Raw genomic sequence first — 14122 nt, 5'->3', positions numbered from 1 at the left:
ATGATGCTCGTGCACTCTGCAGTGTAGTTGAGCATCATGGGAAAAGTAGTTCCAAAACACCTGGGGTGCCGAGATTCCCCATCACTGCACTAGGGGGTGATCTGATGTGGGGAGGAGATGCAAGAGCTGATGAGGGACCCCAGAAGAGGAGGATCGGGGCCACTCTGTGCAAAACGAGCTGCACAGTGAAGGTAAGTATGATATGTCTGTTATAAAAAAAAAAAGCGAACCCTTGCAATCACTTACTTTAATCCCCTTGATCGCGCCCCCCCCCCCCCCCCCCGTGATAACCCCTGTTCTGCCAGTGACATTTATACAGTAATCAGTGGCTATTTTTAGCTCTGATCGCTGTATAAATGTCAATGGTCCCAAAAAAAAGGTGTCTAATCTGTTCACCGCAATGTCGCAGTCCCACTAAAAATCGCATTACTAGTAATAAATAAATAATAAAAATGCCATATTTTAAGATGTGGAACTGCATTTCCCCTGCCATGTTTTTTTGTATGATGAATGATATTTTTTATAAAATAAAATAAAGAATAAAAAAATAAATAAATAAATAAAAATGCCATAAATCTATCTATCCTATCTATAGTTTGTAGACGCTATAACTTTTGCGTAAACCAATCAATATACACTCATTTATTGCGATTTTTTTTTTTTTTTTTTTTTTTTTTTTTTTACTAAAAATATGTAGAAAAGAATACATATCGGCCTAAATTTTTTTTTTTTCTTTTTTTTTTTTTGGAGTATATTTATTATAGCAAAAAGTTAAAAAAAAACAAAAAACATTTTTAATTGTCAGCATTTTTTTGTTTATAGTGCAAAAAAAACCAAAAAAACGCAGGGGTGGTCAAATACAACCAAAAGAAATCTCTATTTGTGGGGGAAAAAAAAAAGGACGTCAATTTTATTTGGGTACAGCGCAATTGTCAGTTAAAGCGGCACAGTGCCGTATCGCAAAAAAAAAAACGGCCTGGTCATTAAGGGGGTGAAAATCTTCCGTGGGTTGAAATGGTTAAAGTGGTGCTAAACCCTTCCATATGCCCAGTGAAGTGACTGGCCACAGGTGATACACAGAGATGAAACAAATCATCCTACGTAAGTTGTACCTGTTTATCTGCAGCATTCTTTTCTCTGCGGTCGCTTAAAGTGCCAAATTTATACAGTTTGTTTGAGCTTTCAGAAAGCAGGGGGCGGGGAGCTGAAGTTGCAATCTGCTGCACTCAGTGAGAGCTGATTGGAGAGAAGGGACATCCCCCCCCCTTCTTCCTCTTTTACATAGGAACAGAGCTGTTAAAATCTACATTGCCCTATGAAGACGGCCCATTCAAAGTGAGACGCTTTACCGAAACGCACCGCAAACCATGTGAATGTAACCTCAAACAAACCTGGACTATGCCGAGGATTGACCAGAGCAATTGTAAACTTATATACCAATATAATGCTGCGCCATCCAAATGTAATCATACGGTAACCGAGTAGAATATCTCACCACCACTATTTAACTGCATTGGGATCCACATAATTGGCTGCTTTAGACAACCAGCAATGCATTATGGGAGAAAAGAGAGTTTGCTGCCTGCTCTCCATACCTGGAAGTACCTGGTATATCCTCTTGTTCCTTGAATGGAGTGTTGGGGGGGCGCTTTGAATTCCAGTTTCCCCCCGTGGATATATTGGGTGTCAGAGTTATGTAAACAATAAGACTGGCTGAACAGAATTTGACAGGCAACGCAGTTCATGGACATGTATTCCAATGTTGTATTTAGCTGCCCAGCAGGAGTTCTACTTTAATATGGTCATCCTGGAGAAAGTGAGCCTGGAAACTCCAAACGCTGGAATCTTCCTGAGCCGCTGGGCAGAAACCCGTCAGTGGCGTCACTTCTTCACCCTATAAGAAATAATAAGAAAGTTTGAACAAAACTTTATGGAATGTTTTTATTGAAAATTGAAAAAACTGCATAGCTGTTCATCCAATGGATCTGCTGGTAATATCAAAATGTACTATTTCCTCCACAGGTCAAGTGTTATTATTTCCTCCACAGGTCAAGTGTTAGTATTTCCTCCACAGGTCAAGTGTTAGTATTTCCTCCACAGGTCAAGTGTTAGTATTTCCTCCACAGGTCAAGTGTTAGTATTTCCTCCACAGGTCAACTGTTAGTATTTCCTCCACAGGTCAAGTGTTATTATTTCCTCCACAGGTCAACTAACACTTGACCTGTGGAGGAAATACTGTTATTTCCTCCACAGGCCAATTGTTAGTATTTCCTCCGCAGGTCATGTGTTAGTATTTCCTCCACAGGTCAAGTGTTATTATTTCCTCCACAGGTCATGTGTTAGTATTTCCTCCGCAGGTCATGTGTTAGTATTTCCTCCACAGGTCAAGTGTTAGTATTTCCTCCACAGGTCAAGTGTTATTATTTCCTCCACAGGTCAACTAACACTTGACCTGTGGAGGAAATACTGTTATTTCCTCCACAGGCCAATTGTTAGTATTTCCTCCGCAGGTCATGTGTTAGTATTTCCTCCACAGGTCAAGTGTTATTATTTCCTCCACAGGTCATGTGTTAGTATTTCCTCCGCAGGTCATGTGTTAGTATTTCCTCCACAGGTCAAGTGTTAGTATTTCCTCCACAGGTCAAGTGTTAGTATTTCCTCCACAGGTCAAGTGTTAGTATTTCCTCCACAGGTCAAGTGCTATTATTTCCTCCACAGGTCAACTAACACTTGACCTGTGGAGGAAATACTGTTATTTCCTCCACAGGTCAATTGTTAGTATTTCCTCCGCAGGTCATGGGTTAGTATTTCCTCCGCAGGTCATGTGTTAGTATTTCCTCCGCAGGTCATGTGTTAGTATTTCCTCCACAGGTCAAGTGTTAGTATTTCCTCCACAGGTCAATTGTTAGTATTTCCTCCGCAGGTCATGTGTTAGTATTTCCTCCACAGGTCAAGTGTTATTATTTCCTCCACAGGTCAAGTGCTATTATTTCCTCCACAGGTCAACCAACACTTGACCTGTGGAGGAAATACTGTTATTATTTCCTCCACAGGTCAATTGTTAGTATTTCCTCCACAGGTCAAGTGTTAGTATTTCCTCCACAGGTCAACTAACACTTGACCTGTGGAGGAAATACTTGCATTTCCTCCACAGGCCAAGTGTTAGTATTTCCTCCACAGGTCAAGTGTTAGTGCCGGTTCACACAGGAGCGACTTGTCCAGGCGACTTAGCCGCCTGACAAGTCGCGCACCGTTCTGTACTATGGAACCGTTCTAATAGGAGCGACTCAAGTCGCTCCGACTTAGAAAAAAGGTTCCTGTACTATTTTTGGGGCGACTTCAGGCAACTTGCATTAACTTCTATACAGAAGTTGTTTTGCAAGTCGCCGCTGATCGTGTGCAGGTCGCGTCTGTGAGTCGTGCTGCAAGTCGTGCCGCCCCTGTGTGAATCGAGCCTTAGTATTTCCTCCACCGGTAGGGTTGCCACCTGTTTGGGATTCTCCCGGACAGTTCCGGATTTGATTCATGTGTCCGGGTTTCAGGCGGACTGAAACCCAGAGACATTATTCAGGCTAGACTGTGGCTCCCCAAGTAACCAAGATAGTCACACACAAATCTGTTGCTGTACAGGAGCTGCGGGCAGCTGTTTTTAGGGCAGGTTTGACTTTACTGGGGGACAGGGCAATGATGTCAACAAGAGCAATTTGTCAACACACACCGTTTGCTGCGGCAGGCAATGCACACAGCATTACTACTCTCCTTGGGGCACCCAAAGGTGTCCCAGCCCCCTAAAGTGTTCGGGTTTGGCTTGAAGAAAAGGTGGCAACCCTATCCACAGGTCAAGTGTTAGTATTTCCTCCACAGGTCAAGTGTTAGTATTTCCTCCACAGGTCAAGTGTTATTCACTCATAGAAAAAAATAACCATAAAGTGGTTTTGGACTATACTGCATTATGGCCACTAGATGGAGCCTATATCCTATATGAAATATTTATCAGCTCCATCTAGTGGCCATGATGTGGTATTTTCCCCAAACATTTTATTTTTATTTTTTTAATGAATGAAATTACATTAAACCAGTAAAGAAAGCCTGCAAACATTCCAGTTTGCCTCATTTTACACAGAAAACAAATGTACCAACCATTTCACTGGACCTAAATTCTAAACTTAAATGAAAACATAAATACTGGGTGGGTTGGCCATTCAACATAAAAAAAAAAAAAATCTGCATTATAGAACTATCTTACCTTCCTTGGGCTCTGAGTATAAGATCTTTGCATTTCTACCGTCCTATTGATTTTATGAACTTGTGTTCCCGGCTCCACCCCCTTGCAATAGTCATAATAAGGAATAGGCATGTTCTCAGTCTACCCCCCCCAGTGATCACTGGACATTGTATGCTTAGTAACAAGTAAGTCCCAAGATGCAGGGGCTGATCTGTGTCACACTGACTCCCAATGTAAATAAAGGATTGTAAAACCACGCTGTCAACTTTCCGGGCATCGTTTTATATGTTTTATTTCATGAATCAAAACTGAAAATAATTTTCTTTTTTTTTAAATGATCTGCTCTGGGTGTCAAATGCATTATGTATACCTCAATCCTTATTCTTTTTTTTTTTTATGTACACAACTTACTGATTGTGCGAACAATACCGTGAACTGTAGGTATATTATAAGCGAGGGGCTCCCTGAGTCCTGAAACTGCTGTAAATCCTATAAAATAATTACTTCAAGGGCTCCTCCATGGTAAAAAGGTTTGACATAAGATGTAAGCACCATTTCTTTTTTTATGTACCAATCTAATGGTGCCATCTTGTGGTGAACAGGCTCAATAAAAAAAAGTATCTTTGTTCAGAAAGGCTGTGGGCCTAATCGCGGCATTAGTTCCATCCATTACCTGATTCTTTAGCTATAACCATATCTATCACATTAACTGTTTTTTTTTTCCTCTTAAAGGGTCTACATTAATCTGATATTTCAGTGTTGGGTAGACTGGTAAACCCTCAACAGTTTCCTTTCATCTCCCTTGGAGCTGCAATTGGTGAGATCCCTGTGCTGAGTTCCCGGGTCTGCATACCTACTGTGCCCATTATGAGGGGTTCCCACCATCCCTGTGCTGAGTTCCCGGATTTGTACACCCACTGTGCCCATTATAAGGGGTTCCCACCATCCCTGTGCTGAGTTCCCGGATTTGTACACCCGCTGTGCCCATTATAAGGGGTTCCCACCATCCCTGAGCTGAGTTCCTGGGTCTATACACCCGCTGTGTCCATTATGAGGGGTTCCCACCATCCCTGTGCTGAGCTCCCAGGTCTGTACACCTGCTGTGCCCATTATGAGAGGTTCCCACCATCCCAGTGTTGAGTTCCCGGGTCTTTACACCCACTGTGCCCATTATGAGGGGTTTCCACCATCCCTGAGCTGAGTTCCCAGGTCTATACACCTGTTGTACCCATTATGAGGGGTTCCCACCATCCCAGTGCTGAGTTCCCGGGTCTGTACACCCACTGTACCCATTATGAGGGGTTTCCACCATCCCTGAGCTGAGTTCCCAGGTCTATACACCTGCTGTGCCCATTATGAGAGGTTCCCACCATCCCAGTGCTGAGTTCCCGGGTCTGTACACCCACTGTGCCCATTATGAGGGGTTCCCACCATCCCTGAGCTGAGTTCTCAGGTCTTTACACCTGCTGTGCCCATTATGAGGGGTTCCCACCATTCCTGTGCTGAGTTCCCGGGTCTGTACACCTGCTGTGCCCATTATGAGGGGTTCCCACCATCCCTGAGCTGAGTTTCCGGGTCTGTACACCCGCCGTACCCATTATGAGGGGTTCCCACCATCCCTGTCCTGAGTTTCCGGGTCTGTACACCTGCTGTGCCCATTATGAGGGATTCCCACCATCCCTGTGCTGAGTTCCCAGGTCTGTACACCTGCTGTGACCTTTATGAGGGGTCCCCACCATCCCTGTGCTGAGTTCCCGGGTCTGTACACCTGCTGTACCCAGTATGAAGAGTTCCCACCATTCCTATACTGAGTTCCTGGGTCTGTACACCTGCTATGCCCATTATGAGGGGTTCCCACCATCCCTGTGCTGAGTTCCTGGCTCTGTACACCTGCTGTGCCCACACAACTGCATAAGGAAGGATCACCACATTAATTCTCCAAGGATGTCTCTGAGTGGGTATGAAGCCCCCCATCTCCCTATACAAGGACTGGGAGAAGATGGATTGGTGTTGGTGAAATGTGGTCCTGTACAGCAGAAGGTAAATGTGGAAGTCATTTTTTTTTTTGGGGGCCACAAACATTCAAAATCTTCTGCCCCTTTGCAAGGTTAACCCCTTCCTCTACTTATCCCTACTATAGATGTTCTTTTCTTCAACCCTTCCTAAAGAGGCTGTTCACTGTTTTCATTGGTCAGCTGGATAATGGACAATTCAGCCATATAGAACACAAAATACAATGAACACTTACTTTGTGATACTTTCAAGTATACAAAAAAAGAGACAGCGCCCACAACAACAACGACAGCAGAAAGAATACCAACAGTGACCCCCAGGTGTTTATTGCTTTCATTGCCCTCCGTCTTTCCTGAAACAAATACAAACACAATACAAATATTTCCTTCAATTTTCAGTTGGATAACAATGAATACAATTTTCTTAAGCTGCCTGTCCACCGAAAATATGTATTTCAGTTACTGGTGGAGGAAAAAAATGTCTGTCTTTAGATCACCACTATGACATCACTTAGGGGTGTGTTTTAAAAAAAAATTCTCACAGCTATGCATCCTGTGAAACTGCATTATGGCCACTAGATGGCGCCGACAATCACAGTAAATATTTCTTTCTCATGCACTATTACACATAGTGCCGGGACAAGGTCATCTAGAGCCCGGGGCAAAAATTCCAAATTGTGCCCCCCCCAGATGTATGAGAATTATGTCTCAGCAAAATACCCCCCCTCCCCCCACCCCCCAGAAAAAATAAAAATCAAGCACTAATCTGCATGCTTACAGCTAACCATAAATTCCCCCTCCTCCCAATACAAATCTGCCTCCTACTGAAATCCCTTAGCGCAGATCTTTGCCCCCCCCAGCTCAAATCCTCTCATTACCCATATGCCCCCAGCACAAATCCACTCTCCCACCCTCAAAAATATTCCCCCTCCTAGTATAAATCTTCTACCCCTCAAATTTCCCCATCTGAGCACAAATCCTCTCCCCCCCACCCCAAATCCCCCTCCCCTCCCAGCATAAATTCTCCCCAATGCCCCATCCTAATCTCCCCCAAATTTCCCCTCCTAGCACAAATACCCCCAATCATCCCCTTCCCCCCACCATTTTACCTTTTCTAGCACACCTCCCCAGATTTCCCCTCCTATAAAAATTCTTATCGCCTCCCAAATTCACCCTCCCAACCCAAATCCCCCCCCCAACCAATTTGTGGTGCCCCCCCACCTCACATGATACCACAGTGCCCAGGGCAGCCGCCCTTCCTGCCCGCCCCTTGTCCCGGCCCTGATTATACAGTAAGCTGCTGCTCAGGGGGAGTCCACCGCTGATATCCTTCAATCCCTCACATGTTTGGGTGACAGCGTGTAATTGCATGTATAGAAAAACTTCTCTCCAGGTCGAAATGCTTTTCTTTATACAGAATATAGTAAACCCAGAAAATACTGCATTGTGGCCACTAGTTGGAGCTGATGGGAAAAACTTCAAAAGTCTGGACAGCTGCACTTCAATAAAATATCCAACTTTATCGAGAACATAAAACGACATAATTACTGCATTATGGCCACTAGATGGCGGTGATGGGAAACAACTTCAAAAATCCAAACAGCTGCACACAATAAAACATCCAGTTTTACTGAGACATAATACAGCACTTAGACACTGTGGGAGCCAGTAAAAAAAAAAAAGTCAACGCGTTTCGCATTGAGTAAATCATGAGTAAGCGCTGAGATAGCATGAAACGTGTTGACCTTTTTTTCCCTGTCTCTCACAGTGTCTCAGTCAGTGATTCTCAACCAGTGTTCCTCCAAAGGTTGCTAGGGGTTCCTTCAGCATTGGGCAATTTCTGCCTCTCAGATAAATTCCCACCGACACTAACGATCTTTTTAGCTATCTGTAAAGAGGTAATGACCGCAAGTGTAAGGACCATTCTTCCCACTGATCATCACACTATTGTATCAGGAGTTATAGATTTCTAATTTTTAGCATGGGTTCCCCCAAGACCGACAAACTATTTCAAGGGTTTCTCTGTGTTCAAAAGGTTGAGAAAGGCTGGTCTAAGTGCTGTACTAAGTTTTTTTCCCCCCATCAGCACCATCTAGTGGCCTTAAGGCAGTATTTTCCTGCTTCACTATGTTCTGTATGAAGTAAAACATTCGACCTGGAGAGAAAATAGCCTAATAACACTCAATGTATATGCAGTTTTACAGTATGACTTTTTATTTATTTATTTTTTATATTTTATAAATACGCCCCATATTAAAAAGGAGGTAAACCCTGATGGGTTTTACTTCCTCTTTGTTCCCCTGCAAAGGTAAAGCATAATGGGCTACTATGCATTGATACATTGATGATGTCACCGCTGTCCCCTCTTCCACGAAGCGTCCATCTTCCTTCCGAGTATCGCGGCTCTGGCGCTATGATTGTCCGGAAGCCGCGACGTCACGCACGCGGGAGACGCCACTAACGCTACGATCGCTGTTAGAAATGGCACGCTCAGCGTGCCGCTGTCTACGGCGCATGCGCCATAGACAGCGGGGGCCTGCCTTTTGCAAATATCTCCTAAACCGTGTAGGTTTAGGAGATATTTCTTGCACCTACAGGTACGCCTTAATCTAGGCTTACCTGTAGGTAAAAGTGGTCTGTAAGGGTTTACAACCACTTTAACCCTACACATAAAATAATGGCTGCCAATGTCTCAAAACTTTCTAAACAAAGGACCGGTTTTTTCCCCTTCAGACTCAATGGGGCCAGACTGAGGCCACTGGAAGTGGAAAAGGTCCCAACGACAGTGGCAATAAACAATGCCTCATCTTTGGTGTCAGTTGGAGGGATTGTGCCCCAGCTTTAGTGTCAGTTGGAGGAATAGCGCCCCATTGTTTGTGTCATTGCAACAAACTATGCCCCATTATTGGTGTCAATGGGCCCCATTTTAGGTGTTATTGGGAGGAACTGGGCCCCATCTTTAGTGTCAGTGGGAGGAATAGCGCCCCATTGTTGGTGTCAGCAGGACGTACTGTGCCCCATCATTGGTGTCAATGGGCCCCATTTTTGGCGCCATTGGGAGGAACAGGGCCCCATCTTTAGTGTCAGTGGGAGGAATAGCACCCCATTGTTGGTGTCATCGGGACGAACTGTGCCCCATCATTGGAGTCAATGGGCCCCAATTTTGGTGTCATTGGGAGGAATTGGGCCCTTTAGAGTCAGTGGGAGGACTAGCGCCCCATTGTTGGATGTCATTGGGAAGAACTATGCCCCATCATTGGTGTCAATTGTCCCCATTTTTGGTGTCATTGGGAGGAATTGGGCCCCATCTTTACTGTCAGTGGGAGGAATAGCGCCCCGTTGTTGCTGTCATTGGAAGGAACTGTGCCCCTATCATTGGTGTCAGTGGGCCCCATTTTTGGTGTCATTGGGAGGAATTGGGCCCCATCTGTAGTGTCAGTGGGAGGAATAGCGCCCCATTGTTAGTGTCATTGGGAAGAACTATGCCCCATCATTGGTGTCAATGGGCCCCCATTGTTGCTGTCATTGGGAGACATTGTGCCTCATCTTTGGTGTTATTGGGAAGAATTATACCCCTTCATTATTGGCAGTGGGGGGAATTATGCCATGTTGTTGGTATCAGTGGATGAAAATAGTCCCCCCAAAGGGCCAAAGAAAAGCTAGCAAAGGGCCACATCTGGCCTCCAGGCCACAGTCTGGAGACCAGAGTCTATATTATTGGTCCAGAAACATAAAAAAGCCACCATCCCTCGCTCTGTAGACCAGACATGAGTTTGATATTCAGTTACCTCTACAGAACTGTGAGGGTTTCACAGCCTTGGTGATGTTACTGATGGGGTTCTTGGCGGTACATGTGATGTTGAGGTTCGAATGAACATCCTCTATATTCAGGACATTACCAGTAAAGATTAGACCACTGCCATTGCTCCAGGTAACCGTCACATTGGGTTCCTTCACCACACAAGTCATAAGAACTCTACAAGGCTCGGTGTTGGTAATGTTGCCCTCTAACTGGATGTCCTCTGCTGATAATATCTCTGCAAGAAAACCAGAAGAAACATCTGAACAAATATTCCAAACCGATGTATAAGTCTTGTTTTTATAAGTCTTGGATGGTGGTCACTCACCTTCCCAAAGCCAACCTTGTGCCGCTATCGATGAAGGGTTGTGATAAGAAGTTCATTGGATACATGAATTTAAAGACAACTTTAAATGACTACTGAGTTGTCTTGATGCGCCTTTCCTTGTGAGCTCCTCTCATTCGGGGGGGGGGGGGGGGGGGGGGGGTCCCTGAGCAGGTATCCATTTTATTTCCCCATTAGAGCTCTGGAATGGCTTACAACGTATTGCTAACACCTCAGTGTTGGCCATTGAGCGGACCAAAAGACTTATTCCAAACATGTAAATTCTATAATGTTGAGGTGGGAAGACACCGTGTTCTAATCAGCACATATGTTACGTGAAGTTTGACTTTGGCTCCCTCAGGCCACCAACGCATTTTGTCCCACCCAAATAGCTTTGTCTATGACTGAGCAGTGGGGGCGAAGTGAAATGTGTTAGGGCCGTGAACTGGGCGGAGCCTAGACTGAGGCTATTTTCGATCTTCACTTAGTACAGTGTATATGGGCTAAATGGAGTGCGGCATCTTCCCACTTCAATATTACATATTGGGCTTGGATGAGATATATGGATGACGGTGCCTGGATTGCAGTAGCTACGTTAAGTGAAGATAGAGAACGGCCCCAGCCTCGGTTCCTCTGAGGCCACTCCCAATGCATTTCGTCCCACCCATAGGGCTTGTCATAGGGGTCTATGATTCTATGAGTAAGCCTTATGGGTAGAGCAAAATACGTCAGGGGTAGTGGCCTGAGAAGAGCCAAGGCCATTCTCGATCTTCACTTAAAATACGGGCTGATTGGAGTGCGTTGTCTTCCGACCCTAAAATTACATATTGGTCTTGGATGGGCTCTATGAACGTCGGCACCTTGATTTCAGTAGATCATCTAGATCAGCCTTTCGCAACCTTTTCAACACAGAGGAACCCTTGAAATAGTTCTGCGGTCTCGGGGAACCCCTACTAAAAATTAGAGGTCTACAACTCATGATACAATAGTGTGATGGTCAGTGGGAAGAATGGTCCTTACACTTGTGGTCATTGGGAAGAATCACCTCCTTACAGATAGCTAAAAAGATCAATGGTGGGAGTGGGCTTGGATGAGATATATGGATGCCGGTGCCTGGATTTCAGTAGCTACGTTAAGTGAAGATAGAGAACGGCCCCAGCCTCGGTTCCTCTGAGGCCACTCCCAATGCATTTCGTCCCACTCACAGGGCTTGTCATAGGGGTCTATGATTCTATGAGTAAGCCTTATGGGTAGAGCAAAATACGTCAGGGGTAGTGGCCTGAGAAGAGCCAAGGCCATTCTCGATCTTCACTTAAAATACGGGCTGATTGAAGTGCGTTGTTTTCCGACCCTAAAATTACATATTGGGCTTGGATGAGATATATGGATGACGGTGCCTGCATTTCAGTAGCTACGTTAAGTGAAGATAGAGAACGGCCCCAGCCTCGGTTCCTCTGAGGCCACTCCCAATGCATTTCGTCCCACCCATAGGGCTTGTCATAGGGGTCTATGATTCTATGAGTAAGCCTTATGGGTAGAGCAAAATACGTCAGGGGTAGTGGCCTGAGAAGATCCAAGGCCATTCTCGATCTTCACTTAAAATACGGGCTGATTGGAGTGCGTTGTCTTCCGACCCTAAAATTACATATTGGTCTTGGATGGGCTCTATGAACGTCGGCACCTTGATTTCAGTAGATCATCTAGATCAGCCTTTCTCAACCTTTTCAACACAGAGGAACCCTTGAAATAGTTCTCCGGTCTCGGGGGAACCCCTACTAAAAATTAGAGGTCTACAACTCATGATACAATAGTGTGATGGTCAGTGGGAAGAATGGTCCTTACACTTGTGGTCATTGGGAAGAATTACCTCCTTACAGATAGCTAAAAAGATCAATGTTGGGAGTGGGAACTTATCTGAGAGGCAGAAATTTCCCAATGCTGAAGGAACCCCTAGCAACCTTTGGAGGAACCCTACGGTTTCACAGAACCCTGGTTGAGAATCACTGATCTAGAGCATCACCATTGGCGCTTGGACCAGTGCTCTAAACTGCTTTATCGGGTTACATGCTATTTAATTCCCGGTAAAGGGCCGATATGTGGTCCTTGAGCAGCCTTTGCACATATTAAGCATTGTGTTCACACCCCAAGGATTCTGTGGTGGTTCCTTGGGGTATCAAAGCAGCCAATATGTCACCCAAAAACCTCATTGGGTCATTGCCCATACAGTTGTGGTAAAAATAAATCTCAAGCACTAAAGCCCCTCTCACCCAAGTTTCTAGCATCAAACAAATCTAACACTTCAAGTTGAATTGTGATAGGTGTCCTTCAAAGCATAACCGCAACCAAATTGTTATCTTTTACATTTGTTAACGTGGACCTGAACTTAAATGGTGAAGCTATGATATGTTATAGGGAACATCTATAGAAGTTCAAAATATCAGTGCACTTCCTGGAAGAGCCTAGGCCAGTGATGGCGAACCTTGGCACCCCAGGTGTTTTGGAACTATATTTCCCATGAAGCTCATCCACACTGCAGAGTGCTTGAGCATTATGGGAAATGTAGTTCCAAAACATCTGGGGGTGCCAAGGTTCGCCATCACTGGCCTAGGCACTCCTGAGCCTTGAGCCTCATCGCTGTACATCTGCAGTATGAGATCTAAGGTACATACTTCTAGTCTCAGGAAATGTGGTGATTTCTCCACTGTGCTGCTCACTGTTCTCCTTGCTGGAGGGTCTGATATGAGCAAGCAAAGCCCTGCCTCCACCAAGATGGCCGCCTCAATACAGCAACACAGTGTAGAAAAAGGCATGTGTCACCATCAATTGCAGCAGCCTGTGTCACCATCAAATGCAGCAGCATGTGTCACCACCAAATTGCAGCAGCATGTGTCACCACCAAATTGCAGCAGCATGTGTCACCACCAAATTGCAGCAGCATGTGTCACCACCAATTGCAGCTGCATGTGTCACCACCAATTGCAGCTGCATGTGTCACCACCAATTGCAGCGGCCTGTGTCACCACCAATTGCAGCGGCCTGTGTCACCCCCAATTGCAGCGGCCTGTGTCACCCCCAATTGCAGCGGCCTGTGTCACCACCAATTGCAGCGGCCTGTGTCACCACCAATTGCAGCGGCCTGTGTCACCACCAATTGCAGCGGCCTGTGTCACCACCAATTGCAGCGGCCTGTGTCACCACCAATTGCAGCGGCCTGTGTCACCCCCAATTGCAGCGGCCTGTGTCACCCCCAATTGCAGCGGCCTGTGTCACCACCAATTGCAGCGGCCTGTGTCACCACCAATTGCAGCGGCCTGTGTCACCACCAATTGCAGCGGCCTGTGTCACCACCAATTGCAGCGGCCTGTGTCACCACCAATTGCAGCGGCCTGTGTCACCACCAATTGCAGCAGCCTGTGTCATCACCAATTGCAGCAGCCTGTGTCACCACCAATTGCAGCAGCCTGTGTCACCACCAATTGCTGCAGCATGTGTCACCACCAATTGCAGCAGCATGTGTCACCGCCAATTGCAGCAGCATGTGTCACCGCCAATTGCAGCAGCATGTGTCACCATCAAATGCAGCAGACTGTGTCACCATCAAATGCAGCAGACTGTGTCACCACCAATTGCAGTAGCATGTGTCACCATCAAATGCAGTAGACTGTGTCACCATCAATTGCAGAAGCATGTGTCACCACCAATTGCAGCAGCATGTGTCACCACCAATTGCAGCAGCATGTGCCACCATCAAATGCAGCAGC

The 14122-nt window shown here is 45.6% G+C and overlaps 1 protein-coding gene across 1 annotated transcript in view; it reads right to left on the bottom strand.

The window, feature by feature from the left end:
* Positions 1-1737: 1737 nt before the first annotated feature.
* The window catches only part of LOC143942704 (SLAM family member 9-like), a 22307-nt gene continuing 9922 nt past the window's right edge, over positions 1738-14122 (bottom strand). Inside the window, exons 3-5 of the mRNA XM_077464084.1 lie at positions 10026-10274; positions 6474-6590; positions 1738-1894 (exon numbers count right to left, since the gene is read on the bottom strand). Of these exons, the coding sequence (XP_077320210.1) occupies positions 1890-1894; positions 6474-6590; positions 10026-10274 (371 nt within the window). The 3' untranslated portion in view covers positions 1738-1889. The remainder of the gene's footprint in view (positions 1895-6473; positions 6591-10025; positions 10275-14122) is intronic.

Source organism: Lithobates pipiens, unplaced genomic scaffold, assembly GCF_037356315.1.
Source record: "Lithobates pipiens isolate NorthernLeopardFrog02 unplaced genomic scaffold, aLitPip1_a1.2 Scaffold_30, whole genome shotgun sequence".
NCBI lineage: Eukaryota > Metazoa > Chordata > Amphibia > Anura > Ranidae > Lithobates > Lithobates pipiens.
This window is presented reverse-complemented; position numbering and strand designations above follow the sequence as displayed.